The sequence below is a fragment of the Sus scrofa genome, chromosome 4, assembly GCF_054392235.1.
Source record: "Sus scrofa isolate SSC_HxYL_T2T_F1_AM1 chromosome 4, Sscrofa_HxYL_maternal_Yorkshire_Landrace_v2.0, whole genome shotgun sequence".
Classification (NCBI taxonomy): Eukaryota; Metazoa; Chordata; class Mammalia; order Artiodactyla; family Suidae; genus Sus; species Sus scrofa.
In genome coordinates, this window is record NC_139386.1 from 100296891 (window position 1) to 100313177 (window position 16287).

Genomic DNA, 16287 nt, shown 5'->3' on the forward strand with positions numbered 1-16287 from the left:
CCAAGTCTGCAACCTACACTCCAGCTTTTGGCAGTGCCACCATCCTTAACACACTGAGCAAGGCCAGGGATGGAACCTGCATCCTCATGAATACTAGTCAGGTTCGTTGCTGCTGAGCCACAACAGGAACTCCTAAAATCTTGCTTTTTAGTGTAAGGAACCTCAAATTATTCTTCAGAGGAGGCAGTTGTGAAAAAGTGATGAGAGGTAAGACCAGTTAAGAGCCCAGAGATAGACGGCTTATACAAGTGATGCAGAATAGGAACTAAGTATGAGGGTCTGGTGACAATTGCTCTGAAAAGGCCTGTTAAGTTCAGTTTAGGAAATCTGATGGCCTACTGGTGAAGGATCGGGTGTTGCCACTGCTATAACATGGGTTAGATCCCTAGCCAGGAACTTCTGTTATGCCATAGGTGTGGCCAAAAAATTTCAGGCAGTTAGGTGGGGCAGGGAAGAGTTCATTTCTAGACACCGAAGAATCTGAAATAACCAGAAGTGCCAGGTATGCTTCAAAGACACAAGTCTAAAGTTTTATTGAGGACAAGATCATATACAAATCATGTTCCTAGAAATGTCACCTGAGTTAAAAAAAAAGACCAGTGGACAAGCGGTCATGATGATCCAAAGAAATGTTTCAGGCTAAAGGGGTTAAAATTGAAAGTTTAATCACCATAGATTGTCACAAATTTGGCAGCATGTCACTAGGAGTTAAGTGTGCAGGAAAGCCAACAATCATTTTTAAAGTGGCAGAGAATTTAAATACTCTTTTGTAAGCCGACGAGAGGCTCAAGAATTTAGTTTATTACACAAGAGATAGCCAAAGAGGTGGAGAAGCCAAGTACAGTTCACCTCTTTTTCTCTGCTAAGAAGCAGAAGAATTTCCTGGAGGGCTGGGTCCTGAGTACTTTAGCTAACTCTTAGGGTCACACAAGTTTTGTAAATGTGACGTCTGTCCCGATGTATGAAATAACTATTATCTTCTCTTGTTCTGCTAATACACAGATCAATGTAAAGATTCAGGTGTCCTCCAGAAGTTCATGGGTTCTTACCAGATCCTCTTTACCCTCTTTGCGGTGTTGGCATCAACAGCTTTCCTCTTTCTAGGTAAGGAGTCCTTATATTCAGCACCGTGGACTTTTGACTTGGAAACTGCCTTCATTTTATTTCACAAACTAAATGAGGATGAAAATTAGCTGTTTATCACATCTAATTTGGGACAAGCAATTGAAAGTGACTTAACCTCCCTACTCCTAGTCACCTAGAGGACAATAAAGCTTCTGCCCAACTTACTACCAAGAAGCAACAAATCAATGTGGCAAATATATCACTCGCAAATGGAAATCACCGCCAAACTTTAGATTATAGGTAGTTTTGCTCAGATTCATAGCTAGAAACATCAAGCAACACAATATATATCATTTATACATGCATTTCACATCTTTTAGTCAGAAGCTGAAAATACCTCTAAAAATCATTGAATAAAATTTTCCTATAGATACATTACTTTGAAATAATTTGAAGACTCACTGCTTTTTTATAGCCAAGTGGTGACCTGCCCCTTTAAACCTTCCCCCAAAGAAAATGTTTCATTGGTGACATCTCCCATGTTCTTTCCCCAGCATACAATGCCCTCCTCAAGAAGATACAGACAGTTCCAGTTGTTTACGTACCAACTCTAGGAACATCACAGTCAGGTAAAAAAAATTACTATTTTTATTTTTGAAAAGCTCAGATATCACCCTCATTCACTTTATTCACCCTTCATCAATTTTTCTTCCTCCTTCACTTCTAGGTTCTTACACATACACACGTTCTCCCCCTCCCTTCGTGAGTCCACAACCCCCACCATCCCAGAGGCTACAACATTGGCTTTGGAGTATAAGGCACTAACCTCTGCTCGGACAAGTCTCCTTTAAGTGTTGAGGACTGGAGATTTCTAGCCCTAGACCAGAAACCAAGCAGCAATCTCTATACTCATAAGCCTCCTAACAAGGCTTCTGAGAACTGTGAATAAAAGATCCTAAGCTGTTTGCTATTAAAATGGTGTGTGGATTACATTTTACTTTTTTTTTTTTTAAGAGCTGCACCTGAAGCATATGGACGTTCCCAGGCTAGAGGTCTAATCAGAGCTACAGCTGCCGGCCTACACCACAGCCACATCAGATCCGAGCCACATTTTCGAACTACACCACAGGTCACGGCAATGCTGGATCCTTAACCCACCAAGTGAGGCAAGGGATGGAACCCGCATCCTCATGGTCCCTAGTCGGATTCATTTCCGATGTGCCACGATGGGTCCTCCCCACTGCGATTGGGTTTTAAAGATCAACTGTCAGTTTTTAATTCTAAACAAACATAAAAGTGAAAGCAAATACCCTATTTACATACTATCCCAGTTTTTAATCAAACTGCAGATTTACCCAATGAGCCTAGGGATAGAAATACCCCAAACGGACTTGGCCACTTACTTGCCCCAAATGACTCTAGAGTCCACTCTTCTGGATGCCCCTGAATACGTGAGGTAGGAACTTCCTAGCAGTAAAACAAGACAATAAACAGGATGTATCCAAAACGTGTTTATTGGGATCATTTCCCATTCATCTTGACTCAGGGTGCTTTTAGTGCTGCTTCCGTCTGAAGGAGCATCCTGGAAGAAAAAAGGTCGTTAAGAATAACTGACAGCAGCCTCCTTACCCTGCTGAAACCCCACAAAGTGATCTATGATACCAACAGGAAAGCTACATGTTATTTTTCTCAACTCCTTCAGTTCCTACGCAGTCACTGAAAGACCCTATTATCAGCTCTGCTTGTATGAAGCCCCTTTTATCACCCATCCACCCCAGCTTGAGACAGTAGCGTTCTGAGATTTAGAGCTTTCTAATAATGCTTCTGGAAGAAAAAAAAAAAAAAAAGACTATCAAACCCAACCCTCTTGATGAGACATTATACATGATCTCTCTTAAAATTCAAACCTCAAAATCCTAACACTGATTAAACCATTTACCTTCTGTAAGCCTTGCTTTTCCTCCTGTAGGCTGGCAGAGGACAGTAGAGCAGCCAACACACAAAACTACTGTTTGTGCATGGCTAAAGACGGTGGTGATTTTATAGCATCCTGGGGAAAAAACCAAATTAGTTATTTTACTTTCTCCATCTTTTCTTCACCTAAACGTACGCTGTCCTGTATCAACTGTAAGATCAGAACGTTATGTAATTGCCGAAATTCACTTTCCCATTCTAAACTTGATTACCTAGCTCCACATATACATTAAAGCCAACTCGGAAGCTTCCTGGACGACCTGCCCCCATCGATGTTTTTTTTGTCACTAACTTATAATATAAACATTACCATCATCCCACAGCCTGAAGAGGAAAGGTGTGAAATCAAAGATTATTGAAAAGTCAAAAAACAGAGAATCCTCTACTTGAACGGGAAGGACGCTCAGTAACTGTACCTTGCATCCAGGTACAAGTACAAAAATGACCACAGCAGAAACCTAACCTATCATCCCAGTGTCTCCTACTTTGCAGATGAAGTTTTGAAAAGAAACTACTCTGGGTCACTTCTACACTGCAAAATTCTTACTCATCTCACACCTTCAACTTTCAAGAAATGGGACCTTTTTGCAATTCTTGGGCTCCAACGCTTCCCCCACTCCTACAAGCTATCTCCTCACCTGGGCATTTCACATCCATGAAATAGGAATTGGGGCTCTGCACCAGGCGCTTCTTCTTGTGTTTCCTCTTCTCCTCTTCTGGAGAGGGATGAAGGAGATCCTTTGCGAGCTACGAGAAGTAGAAATGCAGAGATTTAGAAACCAACGGCGAACACGGAATGATGAAAACAGCCTCCGCTGCCACACACCGGGGAGAGCTCGCCCCTCGCCGCCCCTGGTGTCTGCGCAGCTGGGCCGCCATCTTATCTCCTCTCCGCTCCCGTCTATGCAGGGGACCCCGCGGGCCTCCGCGGTCCCCGTAGTTAATGTCCTGGGAAGCGCGAAGGGCAAATGAGTGCCCTCTGCGATCCGAAATCAGCGTGAGGGGAGCGTGCGGACAGAAGAGCGAGATCTCCGCCGAAACCTGGACCAAGAGACTCACAGGCATGTTCTCGAAGGGACGTCGTCACCGCCGGAAAGGAGCGAAGGCGGAAATCCTGCTCCTTATATCCACCGTCCTGCAGGAAGTGACGCATGGGCCTTCGGCCGCCATGTTGGGAAGGACTTTTTCCTCACCGTCTGCACGCGGTGGAAAGAGCAGGGGGCTGCCATTTTTGGAAGGTCTCTAAATGAGAGACATAGGAGTGGCCACGTTCAGAGTGTGAGCTGGAGCTCCCAGAAGTTCAGTGTCCCCTCCTCTTTCGAGGTGTAAATGGACAATTTTATTTTATTTTATTTATTTATTTTATTTTTTGTCTTTTTTCTATTTCTTGGGCCGCTCCCGCGGCATATGGAGGTTCCCAGGCTAGGGGTCGAATCGGAGCTGTAGCCACTGGCCTACGCCAGAGCCACAGCAACGCGGGATCTGAGCCGCGTCTGCAACCTACACCACAGCTCATGGCAATGCCGGATCCTTAACCCACTGAGCGAGGTCAGGGACCGAACCCACAACCTCGTGGTTCCCAGTCGGATTTGTTAACCACTGCGCCACGATAGGAACTCCTAAATGGACAATTTTAAAACTTGGTGCTGCGCTTTGACAATAGGAGCTCTTTAGGGAAACAGCGAGACTGAGCCATGTCTGGGACTTCTTAAATTTCTTTGCCTTTTTTCAATAAGTTTAATTTACCTTTTTTTTTTTTTTTTTTTTTTTTTTTTTTTGTCTTTTTGCTGTTTCTTGGGCCGCTCGCACGGTATATGGAGTTTACCAGGCTAGGGGTCTAATCGGAGCTGTAGCCACCGGCCTACACCAGAACCACAGCAACGTGGGGTCCGAGCCATGTCTGCAACCTAAACCACAGTTCCCGGCAACGACGGATCCTTAACCCACTGAGCAAGGCTAGGGACCGAACCCTCAACCTCATGGTTCCTAGTCGGATTTATTAACCACTGCGCCACGAGGGGAACTCCTAATTTGCCCATTTTTAACAACTCAGAAATGTAAAAATTTACAGAAATGTAAAAAAAAAAAAAGAATCCATCAAAACCATATGGTACTGGCACAAAGTCAGAAATATAGATCAGTGGAACAGGATAGAAAGCCCAGAATTAAACCCACATACCTACAGCCAACTAATCTATGACAAAGGAGGCAAGGATATGCAATGGAGAAAGGACACCTTGTTCAATAAGTGGTGCTGGGAAAACTGGACAGCCACATGGAAAAGAATGAAATTAGCACACTCCCTAACACCATACACAAAAATAAACTCCAGATGGACTAAAGACCTAGATATAAGACCAGACACTATCAAACTCTTAAAGGAAAACATAGGCCAAACACTCTCTGACATAAGCGACTGCAACATCTTCTCAGATCCACCTATCAGAGTATTGACAGTAAAAACAAAAATAAACAAATGGGACCTCATCAAACTTAAAAGTTTCTGCACAGCAAAGGAAACCCTCAACAAAACGAAAAGACAACCCACAGAATGGGAGAAAATCTTTGCAAGTGAATCAACTGACAAGGGATTAATCTCCAAAATTTATAAACACCTTCCGCAGCTCCATACCAAAAAAACAAACAACCCCATCCAAAAATGGGCAGAAGATCTAAACAGACAATTCTCCAAAGAAGACATACAGATGGCCGAGAAACACATGAAAAGATGTTCAACATCACTCATTATTAGAGAGATACAAATAGAAACCACTCTGAGGTACCACCTTACACCAGTCAGAATGGCCATCATCCAAAAGTCTACAAACAAAAAGTGCTGGAGAGGGGGTGGGGAAAAGGAACTCTAGTACACTGTTGGTGGGATTGTAAATAGGTGCAACCACTGTGGAAAGCAGTATGGAGATTCCTCAGAAAACTAAACATAGAACTACCATTTGATCCAGCAATCCCACTCCTGGGCATCTATCCAGAGAAAACCAAGACTCGCAAAGACACATGTACTCCGATGTTCATTGCAGCACTGTTTACAATAGCCAAGATATGGAAACAACCTAAATGTCCATCAACAGAGGAGTGGATCCAGAAGATGTGGTACATATACACAATGGAATATTACTCAGCCATCAAAAAGAACGAAATACCAGCATTTTTAGCAACATGGATGGACCTAGACACTATCATGCTAAGTGAAGTCAGCCATACAATGAGACACCAACATCAAATGCTTTCACTGACATGTGGAATCTGAGAAAAAGACACACTGAACTTTTTGCAGAACAGATGCTGACTCACAGACATTGAAAAACTTATGGTCTCCGGAGGAGACAGTTTAGGGGGTGGGGGAATGTGCTTGGGCTGTGAGATGGAAATCCTGTGAAATCAGATTGTTATGATCATTATACAACTACAGATGTGATAAATTCATTTGAGTAATTAAAAAAAGAGAGAATCCTCATATTTTCCCCACCTCCAGCTTATTCCCAGGGCTAACTGTTGTTAAATTTTTGTCTCCTTCCCATCCTTTCCTTTTTTTTTTTTTTTGTCTTTTTAGGGCCCCACCCACAGCTTATGGAAGTTTCTCGGCAATGGATCTAATAGGAGCTAGAGGTGCTGGTGGAGGCCACACTCACAACAACTCCCCATCCAAGCCGTGTCTGCAGCCTATACCACAGCTCATGGCAATGTGGGTTCCTTAACCTACTGAGCAGGGCCGGGGATGGAACCCGTGTCCTCATAGATACTAGTCAGGTTCTTAACCACTGAGCCATGATGGGAACTCCCCATCCTTTCCTTCTAATAATTATATCATCTACTTATATAGTGCTTATTTGTGTATTGTTCTGCTTTTAATATTGATTATATCCATAACTCTATCAGGTTGGATTTTTTTTTTCATTTTTTAAAGCTTTACTGAAGTATAGTTGATTTACAATGTTGTGATAATTTCTTCTGTACAACAAAGTGATTCAGCCACACATGTACACACACATCCATTCTTTTTCACCTTCTTTTCCCATATAGATTATCACAGAGTATTGGGTAGAGTTCCCTGTGCTATACAGCAGGTCCCCATTGGATTTGATAATATTATTATCCTCATTTTACAGATTTGGAAAGTGATGCCCAGAGCTATTAAATTGTCCAGGCAGTTTCCACTGTGGCCGATTAAAAATCTGGTGTTGTCTGTGTGGCAGCTCGGGTTCAATCCCCAGCCCAGCACAGTGGGTTAAGGATTCTGCATTGCCCAGTTCCGATGCAGGTTGCAGCTGTGGCTCATATTCAGTCCCTGGCCCAGGAACTTCCATATGCAATGGGTCTGGCCAAAAAAAGAAAAAAAAATTGTCCAAATTATGTTACTAAACTGCCTTCCAAAAAGATTGTGCCAATTTACATTCCCACTTCCTTTCACCCACGTTTTCACCAGCACTGCCCTTCCAAGATTTCTAATCTTGGCAGCACTGACACGTCTGACAAGGAATGAGAAGAAGGAAAAAAAATGAAGGCCCAATCATCATCATCTTCAGTAATCCTCAAAAGATTAGAATGTCCATTTGTCATAACGGAGGGATGAAGGTGACCCAAATGGCACTGGGGACGTGGTTAACTCCAAAGGAATGGAATAGTTCCAGTCAAAAGTGTGCTGGTAAAACTTTAACAACTGGCTTTATGGAGGCGAGCCCTGATTTGCTGTCTTTGCTAATTTCGGTGCTGTAAATACTCTCACTATGACCAGTTTTGGACTACCAATGTGACATTATTAAACACAGATTTGGGAAGAGATAAGCATAGTCTGTTCTCATGAGCCAGTAAGAATTGGTTCTAGGAGTTCCCTTGTGGTACAGCAGGTTAAGGATCAGTGTTGTCACTGCAGGGTTGCTCCTGTGGTGCAGCTTTGATCCCTGGCCTGGACATGGCCAAGAAAAAAAAAAGAATTGGTTCCAACACAATACTGCTGGGCAGGAAAAACCTCTAAAGAAGTGACATTTAAGCTGAAATTTGAAAGACAGGGAATCAACCTAGCAACAATCTGGAGGGATATAGTATTTTAGGCTGAGGGAAAAGCTTGTGAATACAAAACCAAGGCCAGAATGAACCTGCCAAAATTGGGAGGTGGAGGGAAGGCAGTGTTGCAGAAGCTCTGAGAGCTAAGGAGAGAGTACTATGAAGATGGGGTTCCAGTGAAAGCGTGTATGCACCAGATTAAATACAATTTAGAGAGGTGAACAAGAATAAGATATTGGCGGGGATGAAAAGTTCAGATCCAGACAAAATAAAATTAAACAAAAATGAACTGATAGAGGAGTTCCCACTGTGGCTCAGTGGGTTAAGAACGAACTAGTATCCATGAGGATGCAAGGTCCATCCCTGGCCCTGGTCAGTGGGTTGAGGATCCAGCTTTGCCATGAGCTGTGGTGTAGGTTGCAGACAAAGCTTGGATCTGGCATTGCTGTGGCTGTGGTGTTAGCCGGCAGCTGCAGCTCTGATATGACCCCTAGCCTGGGAACCATTTGCCATGAGTGCAGCCCTAAAAAGACAAAACAAAGAAACAAAACAAAAAGAACTGATGGATATTCAGAACAGTACATGAAAACTGAAGAATCGTTTAAAGGACCAAGGAGAGATAATTTGACCAGAGAAGAGAAGTAAAGAACACTCAAGCTTTGTCATGAAGCTTGAAGACATAATGGATGATGGGATAAAGGACAAATGGGGACTGAATAATTGTATTTGAGAAGGGACAAGCATCGGCACAGAAGGTGACAGGAATAAGTGACAAAGATGCCCTCTCAACCAGTGCATCGTACAAGAACTATTCTACCGACCCACTGTAAGAAAAGCAGATATTTTGAAGAATTTTTTCCAAAGGCAAAGATAAACTAGTTTCTTTATAGCCATGTTCTCTGCATTTCAGCTTCCAGGTTGCCAAGGCTACACATTCACAGTCTGTTCAGTGAGGTGTTAGGAGTATTGCCTCAGGGCTGTGTTAAAAGATCCACATTCATCAAAAGAATGAGGCCAGAGACTTGTGGTCTCCATCTCTGTCTTCTTGAGCTGGCTTCTCAGAGAATTCACACACAGGGTCCCAGAAGGAAGACTGTTCAAAATGAAGCTCCAGAATGTATCTAGGTGAAGGGTGCGGGTGCACGCAGCTAGGGATGGAGGTGATGGTGGAAGCGGGGTGGGGGTGGGGGACTGATTCGATGGTACTGTTAATTTCAATTTTTCACTCTGTGCCACCAGGGGGCAGACTGACTCAACAAATTGCCACCTACTCCAAGCATCCCGCTTTTTTCAAATGAAGTTGGGATTCTGAAACTAAGGGCTTGGAACAATAACACCAGAATTCTAGAACTGCCCCTTCTAGAAAATAGAACGGTTCTATTTTCCTTGAGTCGCCCCTCCAAAAATCCCCAATTTTTGCCAACTCCCAGCGTTATCCTAGCCTTCACCCTTATTCCCCCAAACATTCCCTTTCCCCTAATTCTTCTAAAATTCCTCTTCCCCTGGTCATTTTGATTACATCTCTACTTTACTTCCCCCTAGCCTTCCTGGCCTCAGTCTAGAAGAATGAAGTCAAAAGAGGGGAACGATGGCAAGCCAAAAGCTGGAGGAATCGATTAGAGAAACAGGCCAACGTTGCTCCAGAAGGGAAAGCCTGGAGAGCTGAAGGTTGGGCTGGCTTCCTCGGCCCGCAGAAAGGGGTGGGCGGGCAGGGGGTGGGGCCCAGAGGAGGGCCGCCTCTCCTTTTTCCCGGAGCCTGGGCGGAGAGGGAGGAAAACTTCCTGGCCTGGGCTCCCGGCCGCTCAGTCGGCCACCCCTCCAATCCCGCCTCCCGGTGCCCGGCGCTTCCCCACCCCTCCCCCGGCACCCCCAGTGTCCGCCATGGCCAAAGCCTACGACCACCTCTTCAAGTTGCTGCTGATCGGGGACTCGGGGGTGGGCAAGACTTGTCTGATCATTCGCTTTGCAGAGGACAACTTCAACAACACATACATCTCCACCATCGGTGAGCCCACTGGCAATACCCTAGATCCCGACTCCCCCCGGGGCCCTCATCTTCAGGCTCTGGGGTTACTAGTGGCCCACAACTGCCTCCTTAGAGTCAGGCTTCTAAACTCCAGCCCCTCAACCCCTGTCTCAGACCCGTCCCCCTTATGCGTCTCTGGATGGCACCCGGACCTCTAACCTCTCTGAGACCTCCAGATAACTGCTCGGTGGTGCCAATCCCTGGTTTTCTTGGTGCCACCTGTCTCCCTTGCCTTCCCAAATCCACACGAAGGCCATTTTTCTCTCAGCTCCTGTTCCCCACCCCCACCCACCTAGAACTCTTGACCCCTCTCCATGTTTCCTGTATACACTCTCCTTGAACATCTGGCTCCCAGTTCTGCTAACCTCTTTCCGTCCTCCTGAGTGGCACACTCTCCCAGTTGCATCCCCATCTTACGGTCTACTTTCCAGCCTCCCTGCCTCTCAACTTAGTAGGGGGTTGGGGAGGATGGAACGGAGTGGCCGGGTGTGCTGGAAAGTGGCCCAAGGACTGTGATCATGAATATCCAATCAGCCTGGTGAGGAAGGTGGGAGTGAGGGGACTTTTGGGGTCTCTGAGTCAGCCTGGTGACTCAGCCTCCTCCCTGGAGCTCCCAACAGGCTTGGGGGAGGTGCACAAGTTTGCCCTAAGGACACTGTTTCCCCCCTCCCCTCTCCTGGTTCTGGATCTCTGGCCTGGGAAATAAGACAAGGAGAGTCTCAAGGTAATCCTGGTTAGAAAGGGGAGGGGAAAATGCCCCTCTCTCCTAAGTCAGTCTCTGAGGGAATCTTGTTTAGCCCCAAGCTTTCTCGGTTGCAAATTTGGTTTAGGAGTTAATTCGCATAGATTGGCATCAGCTACCTTTTTTCTCGCTCTTTACCCTTAGGGCCAGGAGGGTAGGTGGGAGAACCAAGAGTAGAGGGTTCTAAGAAAACAGAGGAAAAATCTGAAAGTAATATTTTGGAGGAGACAAATTGAATTAAGACAGTTGTCAGCTGACATGGCTGAGTGGACCCAAGAAGTGCCTTAAACGCCTTAAGACTCCCAGCAGAATTTTCATCCCCCACAAAATCCATAAAATCAATGTGCTTTACTTTTGATTGTAAAAACAGTATGTTTGCTCTACACATACAGCTTTGAGAAAATCCTCCTCGTTTTGCACTGCCTCCAAGATTGCTTCCCAAGTGCCTCCCTGCAGAATTGCTGGCACTGCTCCTGCTCGATTCCTGTCTATCTCACCACACACTTTGACGTGCATATACATTCATGTCTCAATTTCAGTGTATATTCTCCACCCTTAGGAATTGATTTCAAGATTCGCACTGTGGATATAGAGGGGAAAAAGATCAAACTGCAAGTCTGGTGAGTGAACCTCCCACAGGATTTCTTTTCTTCTTCTTCTTCTTTTTTTTTTTTTTTTTTTTTTTTTTTTTTTTTTTTTGTATTTTTAGGGCTGCGCCCTCTGCATATGGAGGTTCCCAGGCTAGGGTTGAACTGGAGATGTAGCCGAGGGCCTACACCACAGCCACAGCAACCGCAGGATCCAAGCTACATCTTAGACCACAGGTCACAGCAATGCCGGATCCTTAACCCACTGAGCAAGGCCAGGGATTGAACTGCGTCCTCAAGGATGCTAATCAGATTCATTTCCGCTGAGCCATAACAGGAACTCCAAACCACCCCCCTCCCCAGGATTTCTAAACCAGACTTCCTCATTTACCTTTTATAACCATTTCCCTTCTAGTTTGCCTCTTTTCGCTCCCTTTCCCCATGGCTGCTTCCAGCACTTTTTAAAATCCATTTCTGGGAGTTCCCGTCGTGGCGCAGTGGTTAACGAATCTGGCTATGAACTAAGAATGTGGGTTCGATCCCTGGCCTTGCTCAGTGGGTTAAGGATCCAGTGTTGCTGTGAGCTGAGGTGTGGGCCGGTGGCTACAGCTCCAATTTGACCCCTAGCCTGGGAACCTCCATATGCCACGGTAAGCGGCCCTAGAAAAGGCAAAAAGACAAACAAACAAACAAACAAAAAATCCATTTCTGGGAGTTCCCGCCATGGCCTAGTGGTAAGGAATCCAATTAGTACCCATGAGGACGGGGGTTCCATAGTAGGCTTAATGGAGGCATTATGATACAGTAGATAAGAGCAGAATGTGTGGTTCAATCCTGGTTCTGCTACAGAATGACCATCATTAGTTATTTGGCCTCCCTGAGTCTGTTTCCTCATTTGTAAAGTAGAGACAATGAAACACATCTGGCAAGGATAAAGTGAAGATTATAAAATGACACAAGTAAAATGATACATATACAGTACTTGGCAAAGAGTAAACACTGAATAAAACAGAAAGATCTTGTTTCTTAGATCTTTACCATGGCTCAACATCAGCCCAACCATCTTTCACCCCCTTTCTTTCTTTACTATTTTCTGATTCTGTTCCTTTCAGCACCCCTTGTTGCAAAAGCTAAATTCTTAGGGGGTATGGCTGGGGTTATCTCTTTGGAGAGCTCTTCCCTCTATCCCACCCCATGAAATATTCCACTTCTTCAGGGACACGGCTGGCCAAGAGCGATTCAAGACGATAACCACCGCCTATTACCGTGGAGCCATGGTAAGAAGTGTGGTTTTGGGAGTTCCCGTCATGGTGCAGTGGTTAATGAATCCAACTAGGAACCATGAGGTTTCGGGTTCGGTCCCTGCCCTTGCTCAGTGGGTTAACAATCCGGCGTTGCCATGAGCTGTGGTGTAGGTCGCAGATGCGGCTTGGATCCCGCGTTGCTGTGGCTCTGGCGTAGGCTGGCAGCTACAGTTCCGATTCGACCCCTAGCCTGGGAACCTCCATATGCCATAGGAGCGGCCCAAAAAATGGCAAAAAGACGAAAAAAAAAAAAAAAAAAGTGTGGTTTTGGACAAGGGATGAGGCACGAGGCCATAGACTGTATGAATACAGAGGGGCAGGGGTTGGGGCAGAGAAAAAATGGAGAGGGGCACAGAATGGGTTGCAGAGGGCCCCAAATGGCCTAATGATTAGGCTTGTGGGTAGACTTTGCAGGGTCACTTAGAGGGCAGTGGGAAGCCTAGACAGGGCAATATGGTGCAAGACCCCACTGTGAACTCTGCCATTCCCCCAGGGCATTATCCTAGTATATGACATCACAGATGAGAAATCCTTTGAGAACATTCAGAACTGGATGAAGAGCATCAAAGAGGTAAGGACTTCCCCAGAGAGATGGGGGAATTGGGTGGAACCTGGAGCATAAAGGGGACTGTGAAGATGGGCAGGACCCAACTTTTGCTTGTCTTCCCTTTTGCTCCCAGAATGCCTCCGCTGGGGTAGAGCGCCTCTTACTGGGGAACAAGTGTGACATGGAGGCCAAGAGGAAGGTACAGAAGGAGCAAGCCGATAAGGTGAGAGCAAGCTGGGCAATGTTCCAGAACTGGGCTGGGGGGGTCCAAGATGAGGCTGGATTTACAGAGGACTTGGCTGCTGCCCTTCAGCTGACTCTTCCTGCTTCACCCCCATGCAGTTGGCCCGGGAGCATGGAATCCGTTTTTTCGAGACAAGTGCCAAATCCAGTATGAACGTAGATGAGGTGAGACACACCCCACACCCACCCCTCAAAGAGATGAAGTATTGCAAGATTTGACTTCTCCTCCCCTCCAACCTATGCTGTACAATCTCCATCTCTCCTTTCTCCATCAGGCCTTTAGTTCCCTGGCCCGGGACATCTTGCTCAAGTCAGGAGGCCGGAGATTGGTGCGTTGATTCTGCTGGGCTAAGTACAACTGTGTGTGTGTGTGTGTGTGTGTGTGTGTGTGTGTGTGTGTGTGTGTGTGTGTGTGTGTGTGTGTGTTGGGAGTTGGGGGGGGCAGCCGTGCTAAGACTTCCCATGAGGGCGAGTCTCCTTCATTTTATGGCCCCAGACCCCAGCCCACCATTCTCACCCCAACCTCTGTACCTTTCTCCCTGTAGGGAAACAGCAACAAGCCCCACAGCACTGACCTGAAAACTTGTGACAAGAAGAACACCAACAAGTGCTCCCTGGGCTGAGGGCCCCTTTCTGCCTCCCCACCCTAAGCCTGGAGGCAGAACCTGAGGGAGGCAGGGCGGAGGGGCTGGGCAGGGAGAAATAGCAAGTGGGGCTTGGAGGGATACAGATGGGTAGATGGCGGAAGAATAAGGAGAAAAGGGAGAATAAAAAAGGAGGGGGAGAGGAGGAAAAAGGGAAGAAGGGGTAAGATAGAGAGGGAAGGAGAGGCAAGAAGGAGAAGAATTGAGAAAGTGAAAGAGGGTGAGGAGGAGGTAGGAAGACAGGGAGGAGGAAAGGGAAGAGGGATGGCCTGAGGCCTCAGACCTTCTCTGGGTTCCTGGGGCAAACATCAATGTAAATAAATGACCTACTTATTCTGTTACTGGATCAGGCTTTAGGGCCCTGTGCAAGGCTGGCTCAGCACCACCTTCTGAAGGTTTAGTCCAATCCTGTCACTCTGCATGGTCTTTTTCAGTATTAAAGGCCACCATTTGCACAAATGTCCCTGGTTTGGGTAACTTTCATTATTGTTGGAATTTGCTCTCTACTCATAAACCCAATTCTTGTCCCAATTAAGGTGATCAGTCTCCCTGAATCTAGTTGAGTTCCTGTGGTGCCCGGTCCTACAGTGCTTCCTTTCCCAGCTACTTAATTGATGAGGGAATGAGTGGTTTCTCTGAACCTGACAGAATGGACATCCTCTTTGCAACGTAGGAGTTAGAGGATCCTTGTGGCCAGGGTCTTAACCAGGGAATTCTAAAAGAGGACTTTTTCTTGGGCCTCCCCAGAGGAGTGATTGTTTCTGCCAGCAATATTTCTAGGTAACTAGTAGGCATTATTATGTGCTTTTGTAGATGAAGAAAATGAGGTACAGAAAAGATTCATTTAGTCATAATATTTATTTCAGCATCTACTTTGTGCTACACACAATCAAGTTAATATAACCTCCAGGTGGTACTTAACAAGAAGAGGGATTAATACAATTTAACAAAAATAGCCCCTAACCACTGAATAACAAAGAGATGGGAAAAACTTACATTGTGTGTATCCCAGGAAGAAGACTGACTGATATCTTTGTCACACGCCAGATTTTTTTTTTTCTCCACCCACTGCATGCGGAGGTTTCCTGGGCCAGGGACCAAACATGCACTACAGCAGTGACAACACTGGATCCTTAACCCACTGAGACACCAGAGAACTCCTTAGAGAATTTTTTTTTGTTCTTTTCAGGGCTGCACTAGCAGCATATGGAGGTTCCCAGGCTAGGGGTCTGGGGCCATAGCTGCTGGCCTGCACTACAGCCACAGAAATGCCAGATCCGAGCCTCAGCTTGTGGCAACCCCAGATCCTTTAACCCACTGAGTGAGGCCAGGGATCAAACCTGCATCCTTGTGGATGCTAGTCGGTTCTTAACACGCTGAGCCACAACGGGAACCCCCTAGACCAGATATTTTAAAATCCACTTTCAGCATAGAGATCCTATTCAGTTGCTTGGAAAGGCTATTGGAAGTGAGATCTTACAAGATCTCCCAGCTTGTCATGAGACACAGTAGAATTGGGTAGGGAGTAACAGAATACTGTATTTCAGCCAAAACCTTTATTACAGCTAAAAAATGCTGGGAAAAAAATCCATACCCAGAGTTCCCTCGTGGCTCAGTGGGTTAAGGATCTGGCATTGTCACTGCTGTGGCTCTGGTTTGATCCCAGTCCTGGGAACTTCTGCATGTCGAGGGTACAGCTGGGAAAAAAAATAAACAAGAACTTTCTATAACATACAAATGACACATGCAGACAAATAATAAAGGAACAGATAGTTTCAAGCAAAATTAAAGCTCAGCCCATTCACCAGGTTGTGGGTTTTATTTTTTCATATCCCACCCAATGAAAGTTCCTGCTCTTGAGTAACCAGGTTCATGTTTGATGGGGAGAGAGAATTTATGGGATGTAGCACCAGATACACTGTTAATCTCCAAAAGTGCTCTAGCCCTTAGGGCTATGGGGGAGGGGAATAGCTGTGGGAGAAGGAGGAGAGTGAGGAGCAGAGTTAAAAAAGTATGAGGAGGGGAGTTCCTGTCGTGGCGCAGTGGTTGACGAATCTGACTAGGAACCATGAGTTTGCGGGTACGATTCCTGGCCTTGCTTGGTGGGTTGAGGATCCGGCATTGCCATGAGCT

General features: G+C 45.8%; 3 protein-coding genes across 15 annotated transcripts in view; 2 read left to right on the forward strand and 1 right to left on the reverse strand.

The window, feature by feature from the left end:
* Positions 1–2041, forward strand: part of NUP210L (nucleoporin 210 like) — a 125833-nt gene extending 123792 nt beyond the window's left edge. For all 11 annotated transcript variants that reach the window (XM_021089795.2, XM_085022847.1, XM_085022846.1 and 8 more), the window contains 3 exons: positions 1003–1104; positions 1620–1694; positions 1793–2041. In XM_021089795.2, the coding sequence (XP_020945454.2) occupies positions 1003–1104; positions 1620–1694; positions 1793–1890 (275 nt within the window). In that variant the 3' untranslated portion in view covers positions 1891–2041. The remainder of the gene's footprint in view (positions 1–1002; positions 1105–1619; positions 1695–1792) is intronic.
* Positions 2042–2561: 520 nt separating this feature from the next.
* RPS27 (ribosomal protein S27) lies at positions 2562–4137 on the reverse strand. Of its 2 annotated transcripts, none has more exons than XM_003125735.4 (4): positions 4099–4137; positions 3678–3786; positions 3005–3115; positions 2562–2647 (listed from the first exon to the last, which is right to left on the reverse strand). In XM_003125735.4, exons 1-4 carry the CDS (start codon positions 4102–4104, stop codon positions 2619–2621), a joined length of 255 nt encoding a protein of 84 aa, XP_003125783.1. In that variant the 5' UTR covers positions 4105–4137; the 3' UTR covers positions 2562–2618. The 2 variants fall into 2 exon arrangements, with proteins under 2 accessions (XP_003125783.1, XP_020945453.1); XM_021089794.1 differs by having other exon boundaries at positions 3866–4137.
* A 5466-nt stretch (positions 4138–9603) lies between these two features.
* On the forward strand, positions 9604–14613 carry RAB13 (RAB13, member RAS oncogene family). Of its 2 annotated transcripts, XM_085022912.1 has the most exons (9): positions 9604–9729; positions 10031–10066; positions 11389–11449; positions 12633–12693; positions 13214–13291; positions 13401–13490; positions 13610–13675; positions 13786–13839; positions 14056–14613. In XM_085022912.1, the coding sequence occupies exons 4-9, from the start codon at positions 12691–12693 to the stop codon at positions 14131–14133; spliced, it is 369 nt and encodes a 122-aa protein (XP_084879038.1). In that variant the 5' UTR covers positions 9604–9729; positions 10031–10066; positions 11389–11449; positions 12633–12690; the 3' UTR covers positions 14134–14613. The 2 variants fall into 2 exon arrangements, with proteins under 2 accessions (XP_084879038.1, XP_013852534.1); XM_013997080.3 differs by lacking the exon at positions 9604–9729 and having other exon boundaries at positions 9933–10066.
* The last annotated feature ends 1674 nt before the right edge of the window (positions 14614–16287 follow it).

What these genes read in the sequence shown, in the direction of transcription:
- RPS27 (XM_003125735.4), bottom strand. An exon ending in CATGGATGTGAAATGCCCAG is followed by an intron (nt 3,116 to 3,677) that starts GTGAGGAGATAG and finishes TTTTTTCCCCAG; the next exon opens with GATGCTATAAAATCACCACC. An exon ending in AAAAGCAAGGCTTACAGAAG is followed by an intron (nt 2,648 to 3,004) that starts GTAAATGGTTTA and finishes TTTTTCTTCCAG; the next exon opens with GATGCTCCTTCAGACGGAAG.
- RAB13 (XM_013997080.3), top strand. Translation starts at nt 9,943, where the DNA reads ATGGCCAAAGCCTACGACCACCTCTTCAAGTTGCTGCTGATCGGGGAC. An exon ending in CACATACATCTCCACCATCG is followed by an intron (nt 10,067 to 11,388) that starts GTGAGCCCACTG and finishes CTCCACCCTTAG; the next exon opens with GAATTGATTTCAAGATTCGC. An exon ending in AGAAGGAGCAAGCCGATAAG is followed by an intron (nt 13,491 to 13,609) that starts GTGAGAGCAAGC and finishes ACCCCCATGCAG; the next exon opens with TTGGCCCGGGAGCATGGAAT.